Source organism: Neovison vison, chromosome 4 (assembly GCF_020171115.1).
Source record: "Neovison vison isolate M4711 chromosome 4, ASM_NN_V1, whole genome shotgun sequence".
NCBI classification, from domain to species: domain Eukaryota; kingdom Metazoa; phylum Chordata; class Mammalia; order Carnivora; family Mustelidae; genus Neogale; species Neogale vison.
In genome coordinates this window covers 198,690,959-198,712,725 of record NC_058094.1, presented here as the reverse complement: position 1 = coordinate 198,712,725, position 21,767 = coordinate 198,690,959, and the positions used below count along the sequence as shown (strand labels likewise).

General features: G+C 40.1%; 1 protein-coding gene across 8 annotated transcripts in view; it reads right to left on the bottom strand.

Moving 5' to 3' along the window:
• The window catches only part of ST7 (suppression of tumorigenicity 7), a 241,948-nt gene that overhangs the window by 112,077 nt on the left and 108,104 nt on the right, over positions 1-21,767 (bottom strand). For all 8 annotated transcript variants that reach the window (XM_044246428.1, XM_044246430.1, XM_044246427.1 and 5 more), the window contains one exon: positions 8,886-8,968. In XM_044246428.1, the coding sequence (XP_044102363.1) occupies positions 8,886-8,968 (83 nt within the window). The remainder of the gene's footprint in view (positions 1-8,885; positions 8,969-21,767) is intronic.

Here is a 21,767-nt window from a genome sequence, read left to right as displayed (position 1 = left end):
TTTTAATCTGACAACCATAGAATTAAAATATAAATTACCTATCTCAAGTCTTAAATGCATAATCCCTTTAGTGCTTTTTTTTTCCAATTCATGCTTCACGCCAAAGATTATACAGATCAAATAAGATGAGAACTAAAAATCATCCATTCGATGTGGCATTTAGGAAATCAACAGTTGCCCTCCCATCTAGCCAAGTTCAAAACTCATATACACTTCATGATAGCCAAGTTGTGTGACCTTGTTTGGATCTCTTGATTCTCTGGGACTCAATTATCTGCTACACAAAATAATGTCACAGTAAGCCCTCAGTTATTGTTGGATGGATACACATATGAATAATTACAAGACTGGATGGATGGATAGTTGGATAATTAAATGGATGGATGACAAGGGCTGGCCCAGTGCTTTAATGGAAGATAGTCTAAACCAACAGCAGGACCAATGAAAGTTCTTCTGTTCTTTTTATTTGTTGTTTTAAAAAAAAAGATAGACTTATATAAATTTGTGGAAGGGTAAAGAATCTAATGAAAAGACATTAAAGATACAAAAGAGTACAAATGACCAAGAGGCATGATGCCAAGAGCCCAGAAAGCACACCCACCCCACCTTCAAAAGATAACCTACCATTTCTTGCCCTGGGACAGGAAGAAAAGGAAGGATGAATAATGAATAGAGGGGAACATTCTATTTTGGAAAATAGGGTGTGATATGAGCTGTTACACCAGTAAGAAGGCAACAAAGGGACAAAGTGGGTGACACCAATCTCAGTGGAGATGACGGTAAGGCCTGCCTTCTGAGAATAAGGAAAGTAGGGATAGAATTGCAAACGTGAGAGTCGACGTAGTAGTTTGGATCTATATCTTGCAGGACAGAAGGACCAAAAACTATACTCAAGACCCACATCATATTTAAAATTTGTCAAGTACCCCATTAGCAATGCCTTGTGACCCCCTCCATACTATTTGGCAGAAGTAGAGAGAATGACCAAAAAGCACTGGCATTAGGGGTAGAGATCCAGGTTTGGAGCTGGCCTAAAGTACCACTCTCCCACAGGGAAGGAAAAAAATCTGGCAAAGGGATAAACAAACAAGACCCTTCCACCTACCCTGCAAACCTAAAAGCTGAGTCTTTCCTGAAGATGGCTAGATTCTTCCCTAGCCCATAAGCCCTCTTCTTCCTGAACTACATGTTCCATATATAAAACACTTCTTGTGAATCAGGGACTTCCCTATACCCTATACTTAAAAATGCTTCAAGATTCCCATACAGCAGCACCTTAGTAATTCCACACCAATTCCATTAAGCCCACAAGAAATACAAGGATGTCTCAGCCTGAAATTAGCTAAGTGCTTCTTAACGATTAAGTAGGTAATATCATCACAGGTGCATAGATACAGTGATGTTGGAGATTTAAAAGGAAACATGAAACTTTCATGTAGTCTGCTCCCAAATAGAAAGATGGCAAAATTGACACCTGTTCTAAGTCTTTAGAAATATATCTGGTGGTATATTTGGGCAAAAGGGGGTCTTCTGTGCTTAAATGAGATATCAAGGCAGTAGGCATGGATTACATAATATTCATAATCTTTTCAGTTTCTTGTTAGAATTCCCAAATACATCCTTGTCTCTGCACCTAGTGACCCTTCCAGAGTCTGCCCCTACCCCGAACCCAACTCCACATGACAGACTGTCTTTCCCTTCTGGTTCCTGTTATGTTTTGTTTAGGAATACTGGCGCCCTATAGAAGGGGTCTTAGCTTCCCACTTCCTTGGTCTCAGTCAGTCTCTCCTCAGTCGTGTGCCCCTAAACAATGGAGGGGGGCTATGTGAAGAACTGGTATTCATGCCCTTCACCCGTTTTCCTGGCCACCTATCACCCAAGTTTTAAGAAAAGAGAGAAGACAGAAAAGTGAGGTTTTCTTCAAGGTCAACAGTCAATGATCCATCTCCACCTCCATGTCTGTATGTTCACAGGATGAGATTTACCACTGTAGCGTTAATGAGTATGGCCTGGAGACGAGGGTCGCCCTCCAGGGGAAGATCAGGAATCGTACTGACATGGGGAGAAGCCATCCTGCACCATGGGCCTTGGGCCCTGCCAACTCATGCCATGAGGCCGCTATCCTTGTGGTCCCTCTCCTGGAGATTCAGATTCAGAGTCAGTTGGTTTGGAGTGGTGGTTGGATCCATCGCTTTAAACAAGCTCCCCAGATCATTCTGACACAATCAGTTCATTCATTCACTCACTGGATCTCTGTGCTTTCAACAAATATTTTATGAGAGTCTACCCAGGCATTATATTATTGTATACAAAAAACAGATATGGTCCCAGTCTCTGTGAAGCTTCCATTACACAGAGGACAAAGGCCATAAATGACGACACAAATAAAACATAATTATAAATTGTGGTAAGTATCCATGGTCAATTGGATAAAGAAAAAATGTCTCCTCCAGGGGAAGGGTGTAGTGCCCATCCTTCTCTCTCTTTTCTCTTTTTTCTTTTTCTTTTCTTTTTCCTTCTTTCCTTCTACCCCCTTTCTTACCTCCCTGACCCATTTCTATGGATCTATTAAAATAAAAACGTCAACTGTTAGATACTACTGCTACCCACTTTCTTGATCAACGCTATTATGAGAGGCAGAATGATACTATGCCAAGGCAGCAGAAATTTAACTTCCAGTGCTCACTCCACCCTTACCTACTCAGGGTAACCAGCAAGTCATAAGCTTTCCGGATGCCTAATCTTTTTTTTTTTTTAATTTTATTTATTTATTTGAGAGACAGAGTGAGAGAGCATGAGAGGGGAGGTCAGAGGGAGAAGCAGACTCCCCATGGAGCTGGGAGCCTGATGTGGGACTCGATCCCAGGACTCCAGGATCATGACCTGAGCTGAAGGCAGTTGCCTAACCAACTGAGCCACCCAGGCGTCCCACGGATGCCTAATCTTTAAGTCTTTACTGGTTTAAACTGGATGGCTTCTGAGGGTTCTTTTCCCCAGCACTGCAAGTACATGATTTTCAAACATCTCAAATTGTGCTCAAATCTAAAGTGATAAAGCCAAAGCGCAGTTTTGTCCCTTTATCTGCTATGCTCACACTTACTTTCTTCACTTCTGCATGTCTAATCATTAATCTGATCCACTCAAATACTCCTGTCTACAGTCAGAGCCTGACAGACACATGTCTACTCTCTGGTCTGGCACTTTGCTTGGTCTCCTGTGGAAAATCACTAATTTTTATGGTGACCCCAAGAAGCTGTAATCTGATAAAGCTGAATGAGCCTCAGTTTCCTCTAATCATCTGCAGGCTCCCCTACCATGTGATCCCCACAGCATCTCTCCTTCTTTATTGTATAGACAAGAGATAACTTGTTTCATAAATCAACACATTCTGACATTTATATGGAGCTTCCCACACCCTAAGAGCCCTTCCAATCAAGTTTCCCTAAGTCTTTTTTGACTGGTACCTCCAGAATCACCATCATTAGGGGGATCCACACATCTGTCAATTAAAGTGCTATCTCAAGTGCAAGTCAAGTTCTTTAGAGGGATACGGAAAAGTTGAAAGGATCCCTAACAATCTTCCAGTCCAACTTCCTTACTTTTGAACAGGAAGGGATGGAGGACATGATCAAAGAGATCCATATTCAAATTTTACCACCTCTCTACTATATAACTTTGATCAAATTATTTAACACTTGTGTCTGTTTATACTCAGCAGCATAAAGCCACTGCTATATCTACCACTTAGAATTTTAAAGAGAATTAAATGAAGTAATATATGCAAAGTGCTTAATATCTGGCATAGAGTAGGGCCTCAATAAATGGACCTTTTGATACAACTTATTCCTAATTTCATCTCTTCTACACTTTGCCAAAAACATAATTTTTTACATGTAATCTATGAGCTAAGTCTTTTACTATTACTATTCTAATTTCCTCCCTCTTTAGTTCTTAATTCTCACTTTTTAAAATTATACCTTAGATGCCTCTTTTTATATCTATTTAATATATGTGTAAAATAGTGTAGGTGTAGAAAGTAAAATGTGTAGGTGTAGAAGCATGTCTACATCCATGTTAATGGGGAATCTATGTATTAATGTCCATATAAGATACAGCATTTCCTCCAGTCTACCAACATTTTGAAAAAATTAAAGGGAGCATTTTCTCCACATAACCACCTTCCCACTCTCAAAAATAAAAAGAAAACCCAGAAATCTTCTCCACTGAAATGAACATTATTCTGAGAGGCTACTTTAAACAAACTGGACATGTCCTTGATAAAGCAACTAAAAGACTAAATTGGTTGGTTTGGACGGTGAGGACAGGTGCAGTTCCTGTGGCTGGAACTGGACTGAGAACGGAAGCCTTGTGCCAAGAGGCCAAGAGGGCAGAGGGGCCGCTTGGAGTTAAGCAAGGGAGAGAGCTGGCCAGATGAGTATGTGGGCACGAGACCAAAAGGGAAGAGTGAAAGGTAGGTGGTGTAACCAAACTCTTTGCTGGCTTTCACCCTGCAAAATTAAGAAGAAGCAGTGATGTCTAGTAAAATACACATCGATTAGTACTCATCTGTTTTTAAACACATTAGTGTAAAAGACAGTAGCATTTGCCAAATACATTTTACTTTTATGTATATTTGTTCAGTTAGATGACTTTTTCAGGGTGTTTTTATTTGCCCCTCTTCTCCTAAGACAACACACTGCATGACAATTTCTGTCTCCAGCATAGGAATCCTGAGGTCCCCAAACAACCATTTCCCCAGAGGCATCCCTGTACTTTCAGTGTTCACTGCTCGGCTCTCTGTCCATCGCTCAGGGGAGAGCAGTTAGGTAATTGTATCTCTGTGCCAGCAAACAAACCACTAAGGAGCTGATCCTTTACCTCAGTGCTGCCTCTCCATGAATGCACTTGGCAGAAAAGAACAGTGGCTGAATAAAAACCTCAACCCTGGGTACATTTCAAGGGCTACCAAAGCTAAATCCTTAAAGGCAGGACAACACCGATGCCCATAATCTCTCAAGCGGGAGGCTAAAGCTATCAAGAACTATTCCTGCATCGTAGCGATTTTGCCCTCAGTAGGGACCGAGCATTTTTGAGCAAGGCCTTCCAAAATCTTCAAACATCATGGGTTTTCTGAAGCTCAGAGTTTCACATCAAGCACAGCCAGTGCCTCCTGAGAAGGCTGCAGGACAGATGCCACCTGAGACGCTCCACACTGCCTATCCGGTTTCAGCCGCTGCCCCCCCCCCACACACACACACAGGAGAGGCAGTCTGGCGGAGGGGGTCTCGCTCTGCTGAAATCCCTTCATTTGGAGAACAAGAAAAGTAAGCAGGTGGGATTTCACCTCCCTGAGTTGGAAGGTAAAAGGATTGCTGGGTCTAGCTTACCAGAGAAGAAGGAAATTACCCACACCCTGGCACTCAATTTATAGCCTAGTGAACCCACACCAAGATAAAATCCAGACCCGCCATTTGTCCCACAAGCTAGGAAAACAGCTGAGAACTTAACCAGAAGATGATGAAATGTGTGACAGCCTGCCCAGGATGAACTCCTGCTTTTCACTATTTGCCAGAGATGTGACCTAAGGCTGTAACTCACTTGCCTATGCTACCTATTCAGCCTATCCATTAGTAAAATGGTAACAAGGCTGGCAATTACCTCCTCCTACTGTTGTGACCAGTAAATGAATTAGCATGTAAAGTGCTTAGATCAGTGCCTGGCACACAGTAAGCACCATCTAAGTGGGTAAACCATTCTTAAGTAAACACCCTTGAGGGAGGAATACACAAACAAAAAGCTATTTTCTGCATGAGAGTGAATTACTAATTTTTAGCATGAAATTGTTATTCAGATTACACCTAAAAGTTCACTTTCTTTGGTTTGTTTAATCAAAAAATATTTCAAAGCTATTTTAGAAAGAAAATATTAAAATGTTATTTTAAATGTAAATAATTATTAGGTAAGGACTTGAAATACCTTCTCCTCTCCCCCCAAAAATATACATGCTAAAAGCCTGCCATGTTTTCAGCACATCCTCATTAATCATTTATCAAGCATTTGAAAGTATTTTCTAAGTTCGAAGATTTTCAGTCCATCAAAGAATATCAAGGTGGGAACCTGAAGACATGGGTTCTAGGCCTGACTTTGCCACAAACTAACATGCGCTTAAGCAAATCACCTTAGAGCTTTGTGAACAACTCTCTCTAGTATCCCTATTTTTCACATGTCCCCACAGAACAGAGAACACTTAGAGACAATGATGGGTATGCAGATCTGCATATAAGAGGCAATAAGGTACAAATTACGATACACACCTTATTTCAACCGATATCAAGGAGAAGTTTTAATATGCTTCCCTTCACCTTGGCTTGGTCTCTGTGCAGTATTGGGCTTTCTATGCAGATTTCCATTTATAAAACATCTTGGAGTGGTTTTTACTCATGTTCTTCACATTTCTGTCCCAGTAATATCAACTTCAAACATTTCCTCCCTTGGGTACAGCACCCAGGTAATACAGCAGAGCAAGATTAACCTGAATATGCTTTGACCACAAAAAGAAATGTTCCCAAACTACCACCATTCCTTTAAGCTGCTTATAGGTTTCTGCCCTACATACATTGCTCTACCCTACGAGCTCAAGCCTCTGAAACCCTCCACTGCTCTAGGTTCGTATATGTATTTGTTCCATTTATATGCCCTTCTTCCCTAAAACTTGTGTTTTTCTAGTGCTCTTCTCTTAACATCAACTCTGTCATATCTTTTTTATTCTTATCTCTATAAAATTAGTAATTAGTAATCACAGCATTATGTGTAGGCAAAAAAAAAAAAATTAAAACTTTCTCCTTAAAGGTCACTTAATTATACTAGTGTAATTACAGTAAATTAGATGATACTCATGTAAGATCACTTAAATTAAAAACAAAAAAACAAACACCTACTTCGGGTGTTATACTTTATCACACTTAAAATTATTTAGAGCATAAACTAATGGAGCCATAGAGATGATTATTATTGCTTTTGCCTAGTTGGAATTTTTGAAAGAAAGGAATAGGTAAATGGGGGTTCCTGGGTGGCTCAGTTGGTTAAGCGTCTGCCTTCAGCCCAGGTCATGATCAGGGTCCTGGGATTGAGCCCCACGTCAAGCTCCCTGCTCAGTCGGGAGCCTGCTTCTCCCTCTCCCTCTGCCATTCCCTCTGCTTGTGCTCTCTCTCTGTCAAAGAAATAGGGAAATGTAAATTTTGGAGGAAAAGAAGATAACGGAAGAAAAGCTTATAATGGCCAGGTCCACCTCAATACATTTAAAGAAACTGGGCTAATCACAATGAGATACCACCGCAAACCAATCAGAATGGGTAAAATCAACAAATGTTGGCAAGGACACAATAAAAGGGGAACCCTCTTATACTGTTGGTGGGAATGCAAACTGGTGCAGCCATGCTGGAGAAAAGTATGGAGGTTCCTCAAAAAGTTAAAAATAGAACAACCAATGACCCAACAAGTGCACTACTAGGTACTTACCCGAAGATACAAATATACATATTTGAAGGGGCGTGTGTGTGGAGGCCAAGAAAAATTAAGGCCATCCCACCTCAGGTTTAGCCTTAGCATAAGTACAGCCATCTTAGCTCCGGCATCCATCTCAGACCCCTGTGCCCAATGGCTGAACTTTCCCCTACTTTACTTTAGTTCTAAGGACCCCCCACCCTGCTTTAGTAACAGGAAGCCCCACCCTGCTGTGGTTCCAGCAACCCCCACCCTGCTTTAATAACAGGAACCCATAAATACCCCTGCCTTAACTAAGCTTGGGGTCCAAGTCCCTACTCCGCTGTGTCGGGTATACTTGGGCCCAAGCTTAAGCTTGTCAAATAAACTCTCGTGTGATTGCATCGGTTTTGGCTCCTTGGTGGTCTCTTGGACATGAAAACTCGGGCAAAACAGCATGCACCCCAGTGTTTATAGCAGCACTATCCACAATAGCCAAACTATGGAAAGAGACCAGATGTCTATCAGTGGACAAATGGATAAAGAAGATATGGTATGTATCTACAACAGAATATTACTCACCCATCAAAACTTACTATTTTCTATGGCGCAGATGGAACTACAATGTATTATGCTAAGCAAAATAAGTCAGTCAGAGAAAGACGAAATTCACCCCATGATTTCACTCATGTGGAATTTAAGAAACAAAACTGATGAACACAGGGGAAGGGAAGGAAAAATAAGACAAAAACAGAGAAAGAGGTAAACCATAAGAGACTCTTAACTAGACAGAACAAACTAAGGGTTGCTGGAAGGGAGGGGAGAGAAAGGGGTAATTGGGTGATGAGCATTAAGGAGGGCACTTGATTTAATGAGCACTGGGTATTATGTGCAACTGCTGAATCACTAAATTCTACCCCTGAAACTAGCAATACACTGTTTGTTAACTAACTTGAATGTAAATAAAATCTAATAAATAAATAAATAAATAAAAATAAAGAAACTGGGCTGTATTTCTACTGATCTTGCTTATGGTCAATAATCCGTTTTAAAAAGAATGATGAAAAACATTTTTAGCTGAACTGGTTCACATGTATTTTACAGTATCTCAGACACTAGAATTTGACACAGAATTGTCTTTTTTTATTTTCCATTTTCTTTATATTTTGTTTTTCCCCTTCAACAAAAGTAATATAAGACTATCTAAATTTTTAAAAAATATTTTAGATATATGCAACCTGGACAATGGAAGGCCTCTATTGTCCAACCACCCAACATATACACACATGCAAGATGAATCACCATAAGCTACTGGTATATATTCTTCCAGAATTATTTCCTGTACATATACTAACATGTTAGTAATTAGCATGCTTTCAGATAGGAAGGATTCTACCACTTACCAAAATGAGCCCTGATATTAGTGAGGAAGTGCCTGTCAGGGCCACGTAGAACTTCGGTGTTAATGTGTTCAAAAACATGCTCACTGAAAAAAAGAGAGAAGGAGAAGAATAAGGGATGTATAAGTATGTCAATAAAACAGTGTTCCATTTTTCTGTCTGGTGAAATCATTTGTTTCAGATGACAAAAATTCTTAGAACCCTAACAAAATCCCATTAAAATGGCTCAGCATCACAAAGGCTCAGAATGCTAGGTGTCAGGGGCTATGTCCTGAAAGAAAATAGCCACATAAAAGAGAAAAAAGCAGCTTTTTAGTTTCTGCCTCCCGAAACTATTGCTGTGAATGGTCTTCATGGATTCATAACCACTGAGGATTCTAACCAAAGCTGGTTACTAAACTGTCAGTCAAAAAGAGAAGATCTTATATATTTTGTGAGACCCACACATTAGAGTTCTTGATGACCCAACAAGGAATACTTCAACTTTAGAACAAATAGAAAGTAAGTACAGCTGATCCTTGAATGTGTGGGTATTCGAGGCACCAAACCTCCACACAGTAAAAAATCTATCCATAACTTTCGACATCACCCAAAACTTCACTAAACAGTCTACTATCACCCAAAGACTTACCAGTAACATAAAGTCAATTAACATGTATTTTGCATGTTATTTGCATTATATACTGTATTATTACAATAAAATAAGCAAGAGAAAAGAAAATGTTAAGAAAACCATAAGGAAAAGAAAATACATTTCCAGTGCTATACAGTATTTATTGGGAAAACATCTACATGCAAGTGGACACAGGAGGTTCAATCCCACATTGTTTAAGGGTATATTTTTGGCAGTCATTAAAGATTTTAATACCATCATTACCCCTAAGAAGAAAGGACAAATTGACAAAGTTAGCATGCATTACTAAAAGTTTTTTCACGTTACTTAAAAGACTGTTAGACTGCTCATCAAAACAAATGGAGTCAATGAAAAAAAGATAAGAAATAAACCACTAAAAATGAATGTTCAGTTAAGAATCTTTCTGACCAACTTCTGTCACTCTGTTCATATCAATGGCTATCCATTAAGTAAAGTTCACTTCCAGATTTTATAAGTATATTTTAAGTCATTATCATTTGTACCTAAATATTACATGAAATTTTTTTATTACCAAAACAACAAGTGACCTGAAGAGCTATTTGCATGCATATTCACATTTCTTTACTGAGTCTGTTTGAGGAAAGGTATCACATTGGTCTGGTTTTAGAATGAAGGATGTTAGAAGTGGGGCTTTGGTATCATTAGGGGAAAATGCTTTGCCATTTGTCCTGAGCTCAGCCCAGAAAGCCAAGTCACCAGAAGGACCACAGATCCCATGTTCACTCATTCAACAAATACCTCTCTCTGTTTATGAAAGAGACCATGGACAAGGAGTGAAGCATGAATCAGACACAGTTCCCACCATCTAGAAGACCACAGTCTAGCTGGGAAATGAACAAGTAAACAAGCAATTACCATAAAGTTTGATAAGTGAATAGACAAGTCCTGAGCAAAGGATGTTATAAAAACACATAAAAGGTGTTGAACACTACATCTGAAACTACTGATATACTATAGGTTGGCTAATTGAATTTAAAACAACACACACACACACACACACACACACACACACACACACACACACACACGGGATGCACCTCAGGCTGAAGGCTGGAAAAGATGTCCAGGAGAATAAGTAGGAATTAACTAAACCAGCACAGGGAGGAGGAGGGACAGACAGAAGAGTAAGGTTAGCAGAATAAGAGGGCTGCTTCAAGATGCTGAGAAAAGATCATGGCCTTTCCTAACAGTTGTAGAGGCTGAGGAGGGAAGCAGCTTGAGCCATGGACGCTTCGCAGAGATGCTGATGTGGAAGGGCGCATGAATCCCATCCTTCCTGGCTACTGGCCCGCCCTCCCCTGCACCCACTCTGAACTGAGTTTGTTTGACTTGTGGGCTATCACTTGTAATCTCAAGAGTCTGAACTAACATAATGTGCTCAGTGGATAGTCACAATTTGACTATGAGGACTCTTCTCAGGAGACAGAGAAAGGCACAGAAGGCACAGTCAGTCTAGAACTGCAGAGGGACAGCTGAATTAAGGTTGGGTTTGCTTGGCCATTAAAATCCCAAAGATGTGCTGATTTGTCATTTCCCAAGCAAGTTAGTGGAAAGATGAAGATATTTTTTAAAGGAAAAAATGAAACACACAAACCTAGAGCTTTTAACTGCCGGTCTGATTCTGAAGTGCCTAAAATTCTCAAAATTCCCATCCTCACACTATAAATAACCCCACACTCCCCTTTATTTTTTAAAAAGTCACCAAAACAGAGTATTTGATTTATTTTATAGTTATGAACTCTCATTTCTGTATCATATACTTTTCAGTAGGTTTCTTGGAACAAAGTGAGTATAAAATTCTACGAAATCCACTTCTAAATCTTTTTTTTTTTTTAAGATTTTATTTATTTATTTGACAGAGAGAAATCACAAGTAGATGGAGAGGCAGGCAGAGAGAGAGGAGGAAGCAGGCTCCCTGCTGAGCAGAGAGCCCGATGCGGGACTCGATCCCAGGACCCTGAGATCATGACCTGAGCCGAAGGCAGCGGCTTAACCCACTGAGCCACCCAGGCGCCCCGAAATCCACTTCTTAAAGAAAGAAGGAAAGATGTGCCTCAATTAGAAAAGTGACTTAGGAGCCTGCTGTAACTCCCCAGCAACAGAAGCACAGACCAATAGAGTGGAAACAGCTCCTGAAAATCATTAACTCAAGAATTAATTGATCAATGAAAAAGAAAATTATGTGAGTTATCTAGAGAGATAATACTATACAGTGTTCCCATTTGGCTTCACTTACTTAAGATTATATAGCAGCGGTAATTAAAAATTAGAAGATACTTCTCTGTTAAATCCAGTTGTAGAAAGCTACTAGAGTTGAGAGATCATGGAAGTCATTAAAAGAAAGAGAGACACACATATAGAATGAAAGTAGCACAAACAGAAACACTTCAGAGAGTGGGAGGGGTGCCTTTAATAATCTATTAACCTTACGGCCTTTCTGAATATCCTGGCTGAAATCACTAAGATGTGGCTTTTGGCAATTCTGGGCATAAATCATCAACACTTAATACTTGCCATTTCCATCTATCTATGTACTTAAAGTTAATAACAAAGCACTTTCACTATTAGAGAGTTTAATTCTCACTTCAGCTCCATGAGGTCAACATTATTATTCATGTATTTCACAGCTGGAGGCAGGCAAAGACCTGAATGCCAGCAGGCCTGCCCCAACGTTCAGGCTCATGGCATCACACGATGCATGCAGATATTGCTGACAAGGAAGAAAGAACAAAATAGCAAAAGGAAAGCCTTTCATTTCAAAGGGAGAAGAACTCTAAATAAATCACACTAAAAGATTGGATGTTTTTAATGCTGTACTTATTTTTACCTCTAACCTTTAAAGATAAGTTCCCTGTGATCTTATCATTGGTGTGGGCAGCCCCAGAGGGGAAAAGCAGGTAGGCACCCAGAAAGAAGGAAGAATCCAATGGAAGATTCCCTCATTAAATTAGGAGGGTTTCACGCTGCAGACCAGAATGCCTTAAAAACAAGGAGTACCTTGCCTTGTTTCACTAGGGCCACTAGCAATTATTTGTAAAAACATATAAGGGCCTAATAAAGTACCTAACAACTGCCACAGAAAACTGTGGGGTATATGCTTTGAAACATAAACTGGATTTTTCCTGCTACAGACATATTTGACTATTTCCTCCATACCTGTTGGGTTAGCAAAATAAATTAAAAAACAAAGGCTAATCTAGCTTTGTGAGGAACAGATTCATAAAATTTCAATAATGTCCTATTAACCTAGATACAAAGATTGATACATCAGAAGACTTTTCATCTGATCTAGCAGGGCACTCCTAACAAGTCGCTGCTCCAAGAACTCTGCCGTAGTTGGTCAAGGGCAGCCTCGGGGACTGAATCATGGAGCCTTCTGATGATGCCCAATTCTAACTTAGTACAGTCTCCTCATTTAATAAAGCATGGCTCTGAGAAGAAACTAGGTAGGAGGGATGGGTACATGGACTGAAAATTAAATGACCTAGGGGTGCCTGGCTGGCTCGGTCAGTAGAGCATGTGACCCCTGATCTCAGGGTTGAGTTCAAGCACTATGTTGAGAGTAGAGATTACTTAATTTTAAAAAACAAACAAACAACCCTTTCTTAAAGAAAATTAAATGACCTCTCTAGATCACAGCAGAGAGGAGGTAACAGGTCAGCTATGGAAGTGAGGGATCATTCCTATGAGCAGGGATTACTCAGGAATCATGTGGAATGGCCCTGTGAGGCTGTGTCTGTGAGAAGCCAGCCACATTTCTGTCTCTCAACACAATAACAGCCTTCTTTCATGTTCTGTAGAGCACTAGCAATCCCCAAACCACACTCCCGGAAAAGACCTCTGCAGGACAGGGTGAACACAAAATCCTGTGTTTGTCTCCTCAGACATATTCTACCTCACACAGAGAAGCCCTGGAATGGAAAGGCTAAGGCAGCATCAAAGACTTGGAGGTACTGGCTAGAAAGAACGGAATTAGCAGTGTGGTAAATGCTATAACACCAAAAATTATTGTCCTGTGTTCCTTTTAATGCCTTTCTAAAATATGGTATGTGAAATAGAAAAACTTTAAAAAGTTATAACAATCATTAACCACTGAATATGTTAGAAATAAAGTCCCTAGGGAGAAAAGTTGAAGAAACGAAGTTTATTTAGGCTGGGCAAAGAAAAAACTGAAGAGATTTTAGGTAAAAGCATTACCTCTGGGAGAGAAAGACAGGGTTTGGAGCCTTGGTCTGTAACTTGTGACATCAGCTGTGATGTGTAGGGCCCAGTAAAGCCTCACACCTTCTCAGGGCTGCTGTGAGGCTCAGAGGAAATGTGCATTCCCTCAAAACTCCAGCACAGGCTCCCTGGGGGCTGACCCCAGCTGGAAGCTGGGAAGCACTGGTCCTGCCTGTCCCCCACCCCGGAAAGACTCATAATCCAATGGGTGAGAGAGGCAAGGAAATGGGTAAGCAAGTATCGAAGAGCACACATCAGGGAATTATAAAAGCACAGAGAACCCAAAGGGATTAGGACATCAAGAAAAATTTCTGCCAAGAAATAGCATCTTGTCTGAGACTTGGAAGATGAATCATGAGTTATACAGATGTGGCCTGCAGCTGCAGGGGCGAAGGGACCGTGAGAGGTAGAGCTGTAGAACATTCCACACAAGTACTGCAGCTCAGGGGCCTGAAGGTGCGAGCCCACGGAAGGAAAGGGAATTGCAACACAGGTGCCACAGACTTACATGTGGGTGTTGAGGCACTGGTGGGGAATCAGTACTCAAGACGTGAAGCTACTTTCAAAAGTGCCTGAGGTACAAATACGTGGAATACTGACAAATAGCGAATGGTTATTCTCAGAGGAGATAAATTAGAATGGGTCCAAACTGTATGTCTAAAACTTAAGGGTATTCACTGCTGTTTAGTCTCCAAGATCATCTACAGAACACTTCTCACTAACAACCACATGCAAGGGGAAGCTGTACACTGCAGCCTAAATGAAAAAGTACTTAAGGAATAGGGGACTCTGGTTTGCTTACTTTTCTTGTAAATAAGGTAACATTTATCTCAACACAGGCCCAAATCTATACTTTGGAGGCTGTTTCACTGCCCAATAAATAAGAATAAAATCTATTTTGTTGCAGGGTTGCTGTGAGGACTAAAGGCACTAGTGTAGATAAGGTGCCTAACACAGCAAACCTCAGCAAATAATGTGTATTATCGCTGTCATTATTTATGTTCACATTACTCTTCCTTTTTATTTAGTTATTAGAGAGAGATAGAGAGAAATGAGTGGGGGGAGGAGCAGAGGGAGCAGACTCCCCACCGAGCATGGTGCCCGATGTGGGACCCGATCCCAGGACACTGAGGTCATGACTGGAGCCAAAGGCAGACGCTTAACAACTGAGCCACCCAGGCGCCCCATGGTACTCTTCCTTTTGTGATATTACACCTCATGCTGGTCCAGTTGTAAAAAAAAAAAACAGAAGAAACTCGGCTGACTGTTAATATCAGCAGGAGCAGTAGCAGCAGTACACCAGCCTTTACTGAGCACAAGCTTCTGTGTGCCAACCACTGTGGTACAGACCACAGCCCAAGAACTAAATCACCTAAATGGAAGCACCAGGTAGTTAAAGGGTCCTTTTAACTGAATTCTAATTGCTAGAGGTGGTAATAAAGAAGAGGGTGAGTTTGAAAGCAGCCATTTTAGAAAGCAAAGAAATTACTGAATCCCTTACTCAGCCATGTGATCCTAAATCTCTGATCTCTGCCTTACTAGATGCTGTGGGAACAGTCAATTCAGCCACAGGCCACGAGGAAACCTGCAATCCCGTTCCTTAGCTTTCTTCAAGTCCCTGTGTAGCTTAGGGCATAAGCTGTATTAAAGCCTAAACTATAACCTAAGCATGATGGTTTACTAAGATTTTAAATACAAAGAACAAATAATGAAGGCTACAGTACCTTCTAAGCCCTGAGACAGCAATATCAAAATGGACTAGAAAATTGTCCATTTCATGCAAAGCAACATTTCTGATTTAATTACAGGAAGTACACAGAGTCCCATGTCTACATAAAGTACATTAAGACACATGCTAGTCTTGCAGGAACTTTCTATCAAACTGTTTTCTCAGACCTCCAAAGCGGGTTTGGGAACATCCAGGAATAGTTTAATCCATCACTTCCATTTTTCTATGTGAGAATAGGGAATATTCTCTTCTTTCATTTCATTGTTCTTCCAACCCTGCTAACCTCTCTTTTCCCTCCCATCAGATTCGAAAAAGTAGAGTTGAAACTTCACTTCTCTTCTTCATTTACCAAGGGACAAAAAACTGAAAAATGTAAGCTTTAATATTTTATCTTACACATATGCTAATTTTGAGATTTCCAGATGGCACAGCTTTTAAAATGAAAAAAAAACTTGCCCTTTTCTCACAATGACACTGTGATGGATCAACTCTAAAGCGACCCACAATGATCCCTACCTCCTGGTGTTACATCTTTATGTAACTCACTCCCCCTGGATATGTGTGGGACACGTGACTTGCTTCTAGCAAACAGATATGTAAGATATTCTCTCAGTAGCAGACATGCTGGAGATTGTCCTTGTAGTGTAATGAAGAGAGTGACCATGTTGAGAGGACTATGTGGCAATGGACCATAAGCAGCCTCTAGGGGCTGACGCCAGCGGCCAATATGAATCTGAAGCCCTCAGTTTGACAATGGTTTCTGCCAACAGTCTGAGTTAACTTGGAAGCAGATTCTTCCTCAGTTGAGCTTTCAGGTAAGATCACAGCCTACTCAACACCTTGATTATGGCTTTGTAAGACCCAGAGCAAACGTCCCAGCTAAGCTGTGCCTGTAATTCCTGCCCCACAGAAAATGTAAAATAATAAATATGTGTTGTTTTAAGCTGCTATATTTGTGGAAATTTGTTATGCAGCAATATAAAATTGGTGCAGTCATGTATAATTCACGGAAGTGAAAATCAGTGTGGATATCTGATAACTGTGGCTAACTGCAGTATGCCCAGAAAGAGTGTTAAGATAAGCCAATTTTATCTACCCCAGAGCTTCTTTTCCCACTGTTCATAAATAAATGCAACTTCAACCTCTGTTGCCATGGCAACATGTCATTCCACATGCTCATCCGTAATTGTCTTTGTAAATCAACTAATATTAAAATAGAAGCTCAGAGTAATGTTTTAATAATGAAATCAAGCATCTCCATTTTGCCCCAGTAAATGGACTTTCTTTTTTCTAGGCACATATTAAATATCCAACATTTGCATGTTCCCAAAAAATCAGTTTTACATCTAGGCACAGCATCAGTTCAAGAGAGGATTAAAAACACACCATAAGCCCTTTTTCTCATTTGTTCCTTTTGCTTCTGCTCTCCTTGCCCTTCACCTCAGTCTCCTTGGGCTCTGATAGCATCTCAAGCTTTTATGCATTACAATTCCCTTGATAAATCCTGTGGAATTTACCCTGGTGAGGAAGACATGGAAGTATAATTTTAGACCCATTCCAATGGCAAGAAATCCTCATAAATCATTCTGTCTACTCTTCTCTTTACCCTTGACGTTGCCTTGGCAACTTTACAGGTATACTATTTCTGCTTTACTGGGCATCTGGTTCCACTGAGGAGTAGAGCAAGCACATTCCTTCTTTCTTTTCTCAGCTGTGATCTGGGAAACTATATCAGAGTGTTCATTCTTCATGGCTTCTTGTCTCTTGCTTCTGTCAAGCCCTGAAGGAATGTCCAAAGCCAGGTCACGTACAAACTTCAGGAACCCTCAAGGGCAAGTGAGGCAAGATCTCAGATTATCTGTTCACTTTTATTTACAAATAGGCTAATAATAAGGAACTCTACCCTGATCAAGAACAGGAAAGTGGCTTGTATAAGTCTTGCAATTTTAGCCATTTAAAATACGTTTCGGTTGCCTGGGTGGCTCAGTGGTTAAGCCTCTGTCTTCGGCTCGGGTCATGATCTCAGGGTCCTGGGATTGAGTCCCGTATCGGACTCTCTGCTCAGCAGGGAGCCTGCTTCCCCCCCCCCCGCCTGCCTCTCTGCCTTCTTGTGTCTGTCAAATAAATAAATAAAATCTTTAAAAAAATTTTTTTTAAATACGTTTCAATTTAGGGTTGAAGACCACTTTATGAATCTTTCTGTTTCTCATGAACTATTAACCTCTCACTGGCCTCAATCCCCCTGCAACCAACACAGGGCAGGCTCCAGGGAGCTACAGGCACCTATATTCTAAAACATCACTTGGCAAATGCTCTGCATTTATTAACACCAGCTTGTCCTTTCATTTATCCAAAATGTACTTAACTATAAAGAAAAGTATAAGACATTGGAACCAGAGAGTGGAGCTAGGAAATAAAATGATATAATGAGACTGATGATCCCCTTGAGAAGGGAAAATAAGACGTCCACACAAATAACACAAGAGAAGAGAGCTACAGAAGAGAATCTAGAGGAAGAAAATATTTCTTCTAGTCAAAAGAATCAGAAGAGCTTAATAAATGGGATGTCTTCCCTCTGGGCTTTAAAAGAAGGAAAAGCTTTTATCATCAGATTGGAGAGAAGGGAAGGTACAGACACCACACAGACAGCGGCACATACACAAATGCAAGGGCTGGAGTACCATGGTAGGCTGAGAAGCAGCAGTGGGAGATTAGGCTAGCTCAAATGCCAGGTGGAGAAAATCAGACCTCCTCAGTGAGAAAATACTCATTGAACAGTGATGTGATAAGATACACGTCTAGTAAGGGTGAAAAGGTGTGGGAAACGTACAGCTCTGAGAGTTCCCTCAGAGGGGAGCTCCTATAAGACCATCAGGGTGGGAGGTCGGGCATATCAGATTTGCAGAGGTAAATTCAACACCGTGTGGCTCTTAACAGTGTGACATAAAGTGTGAGAATCTGGAGAATGTTGGCAAAGTGGGGCCAAAGTCAAATTGCAAGTGATCCCAGACAGTAAGTGGTAAGGAACTATGGCAGCAAGCATAGGCTACTTCCACAGGAAGTCTGGCAGGAAAGAGAAAAAGAGAATTTATCATTAAGTGGAATGAAGTTAAAAGAAAATATAAATAGCACCATAGGAACTACTAAGTGAATTAGGAATAAAATTTAAACCTTTATTCCACTGCAACAAGATCCACCCTGAGAAATCCAATAATGACTCACTCTTACACCAAACTTTTAAAGACGTAGGATTAATCATAGGAAATGTGTTTACTTTCTCTGAGATTCTTCTTTTTATGTAGATCTTAAAGAATAATTATAGAGTGAAGCACTTTAAGGGACATAAGCTTGAACCTGAGAGTTACATATATGTATATTCCTATTTTTCAGTTGAGATTAAATGACAAAACAAAAATAAATCTGTTTTCGACTCTATTGACCCTGATTTTTTCGCTTTCTGTTAGTTTACTTGCTTTGTTTTGAAACCCTCTGCTAACTTACAGCTGAAAAGTTTGCCTCAAAGGAAGACAATAGTTTGGGCCAAAGAAGCAACTGTAACCCATAGGGTAGTAAAATTCAAATCTGATTTTAAGTTAGGTTTTTATTTTCACTATGTTCCCTAAAAGTTCAATGACTAATTTACTTCTCTTCTGAGGGAAAAGCTGCCCTAAAACAGATGGTCTTCTGGAAGCTGTGTTACGGCTGTCTCTATCTGGGTGACATGCCTAACCAAAAGAGGTAAAAAGCCACAGGAAAAACCACTAGACAGACCAATATTTTAAGTATTCAGGTGTTCCAACTGCCCAGTTGTTCAAATCCTGGCTTTATTATTTTCAATTCCAGGAGCTAGATTTGGCTTTGCATGTGCATCAAATGAGTGGTTAGTACTCCAGAGGACACCTAAAATGATCTCCCCAGGTCCAGGGCGGGCAGCAGATTATTAAGTGGCGAATCACAAACGCACGTAGCTCTAAGCAAGGTCTATAGGTGACCTTGGAAACTTGAACACTGGTATTTTCAAATCTCAGGAAGCCAGTTTTTCTTAAAAGGTATTAAAAGATGCATCTAAATTCCGGAAGCCTTTTGTCATCCCTAATATAAATGCTGCCAATTCCTAAAAATGGCCTTTCTCTCCCTTTTGAATCTATTCTTCCTAACTTGAATAGTTTTCAGACATTGTCATGCCTCACTGTGAATGACCCATTCATCTGTAATGTAAAAGAAAGAAAGAACGAACGAATGACAGAGTGAGAGATAAAGGAAGGAAGAAATGTACATGTTTTTAATTAACAACTGTCTAATTAAAGCAGGCAGTTTACCTCCAGGTGCATCAGTAGTTGGTTAAAACCCAAGGTTAATGAGGCCACAGTCCTAAGTCTGAGTCAGTCAACCTCATGCCAAGAAATCCTATGGCACAAACTCAGAAGGCACCCCTGACTAGTTGTATTACAAACCGTATTACCATTGAAAGGTCAATTATCATGTTACTATTTTAAAAGAAACAAACCCATTTCAAAAGAAAAAAAGTGGATTTTCAAGGTTGTTTTTCCAAAACATTCTAAAAAATATATAGAAAAAATATTTTTAAAATACCACCATGACCCCCAACCCAGCACTGCCAAAACGGAAGAAAAAAAAAAAGAAAAACTAGCACACACAGCTCTGCTAATGATAACACAGAAAGGCTAAGTTTCTCTTGGGAATAATTTGCTAAGATAAAATAATGCTGACAGATGTAAAGACTAAATCATAAAGAAATACTTAACATGACCACTCAGTAAGCAAATTAAGTAATTTGCAAAAATGTCACCTTCAGTATAATTTAGATCATTATCTGTAAATGTCCAACATCATTGTTATGGGGGGAAAAAAAGTCTTATCAGGCCATACTTTTAAATACTTGTTCCAGTTCAACAGACAAAGACTGTGGAAAGAAGGGCTAATAGTTACTGACCATCTACCAAGGGCTACTATGTGTTAGGCACTATTCTGGGTGTTTAATGTATATTTTTAATCATTTATTCCCACCACAGCCCTGCAAAATTAGATTACCCTCATTTTCTATGGATGAAACTAAGACTTACTGAGGTTAAATGACTCCCCCAAGGACACACAGCTACTAAGGGCTGAACCTTAATTTGAACACAGATCTACCTGATCCCAAAGCCTGTGCTCTTTCCCTTTTGGAACATACCTTTCTTCTGGATAACTGACCCTACATTTAGGGAGGCACAACAAAGAGAAATGTCTAAGTTTCAGATCTGCTTTTAAAGTTTCCAGTGCTCACTGCCTTTTCTGAAATGGCAGTCTGGTGCTTGCTCCAAAGCCAGGCCCGATGGTTGGGCTCAGGAAGCCCTCTGGGATCTGAGAGCAAGGGGCTGCCCCAAACCACAGTCTCAGTCTAGGGCATGCAGGCCTGGCAATGACTTCCTCCTGAGTTGGGGGTAAGGGAGGATGGCAGCTGATTACCGAGCCATTCATTACCACACAAACCTCATGTTAAATAACTGACTCTCCCTTGATGATGTCTGCACATCCCAATGCATCCTATTCTGTATTCTATTTTATTCTCTACCTTGTTCATTTATCTCACTGTGGGTCAAGATTAAATCAGGGCCAGATATTTTACACAGAGAGAGGCAGCACTGTGTGATGTCTTAAAATGAAAGTATTCAGACCTGCCACACATATGTTATTACCTTGGCTTTAGTGGGGATTCATTAGAGTGGCAAGAAGCTCCTAGGGCAGTGTTGGGTACCAAATCATATCAGCTCTTTGTACAAGAGCTATTACAGTAATTATATCTACAAAACTGTGGTTCTAGTCTAATCACATAATTATGGCCTTAATCAACACTTGAGGTAGTATCCTTTTATGTTTTCAAGTTATAATTATTTTTGCTTTTATTTTGAAACAAAATAACTAATATATTTTCTACTAGAGTGAGGTCTGCTAAAACAGAAAGAAATCGAAAACATCCTAAAGTTACCATACCCAAGAAAGCTTGTCATACTTTTTACTGAGAATCCCTTAAATGCTGTGTTTGACTCTTTTTCACTTTGGACTTAGGTTCTGGTATGATATACACAGCTCCAAACATTCAATGGATATAAAACTCAGGGACATAAATAATAATATATTACAACATATAACTTGCAAGGCTTCCCCTGTGCAAATGTGGTGATTATATACTCAACTAAAGAGTTTGAATACCTAAACACAGGATGTTTAAACCTAGAATATTATCTATATAAATGAAAAGATTTAAACTTGTCATTTT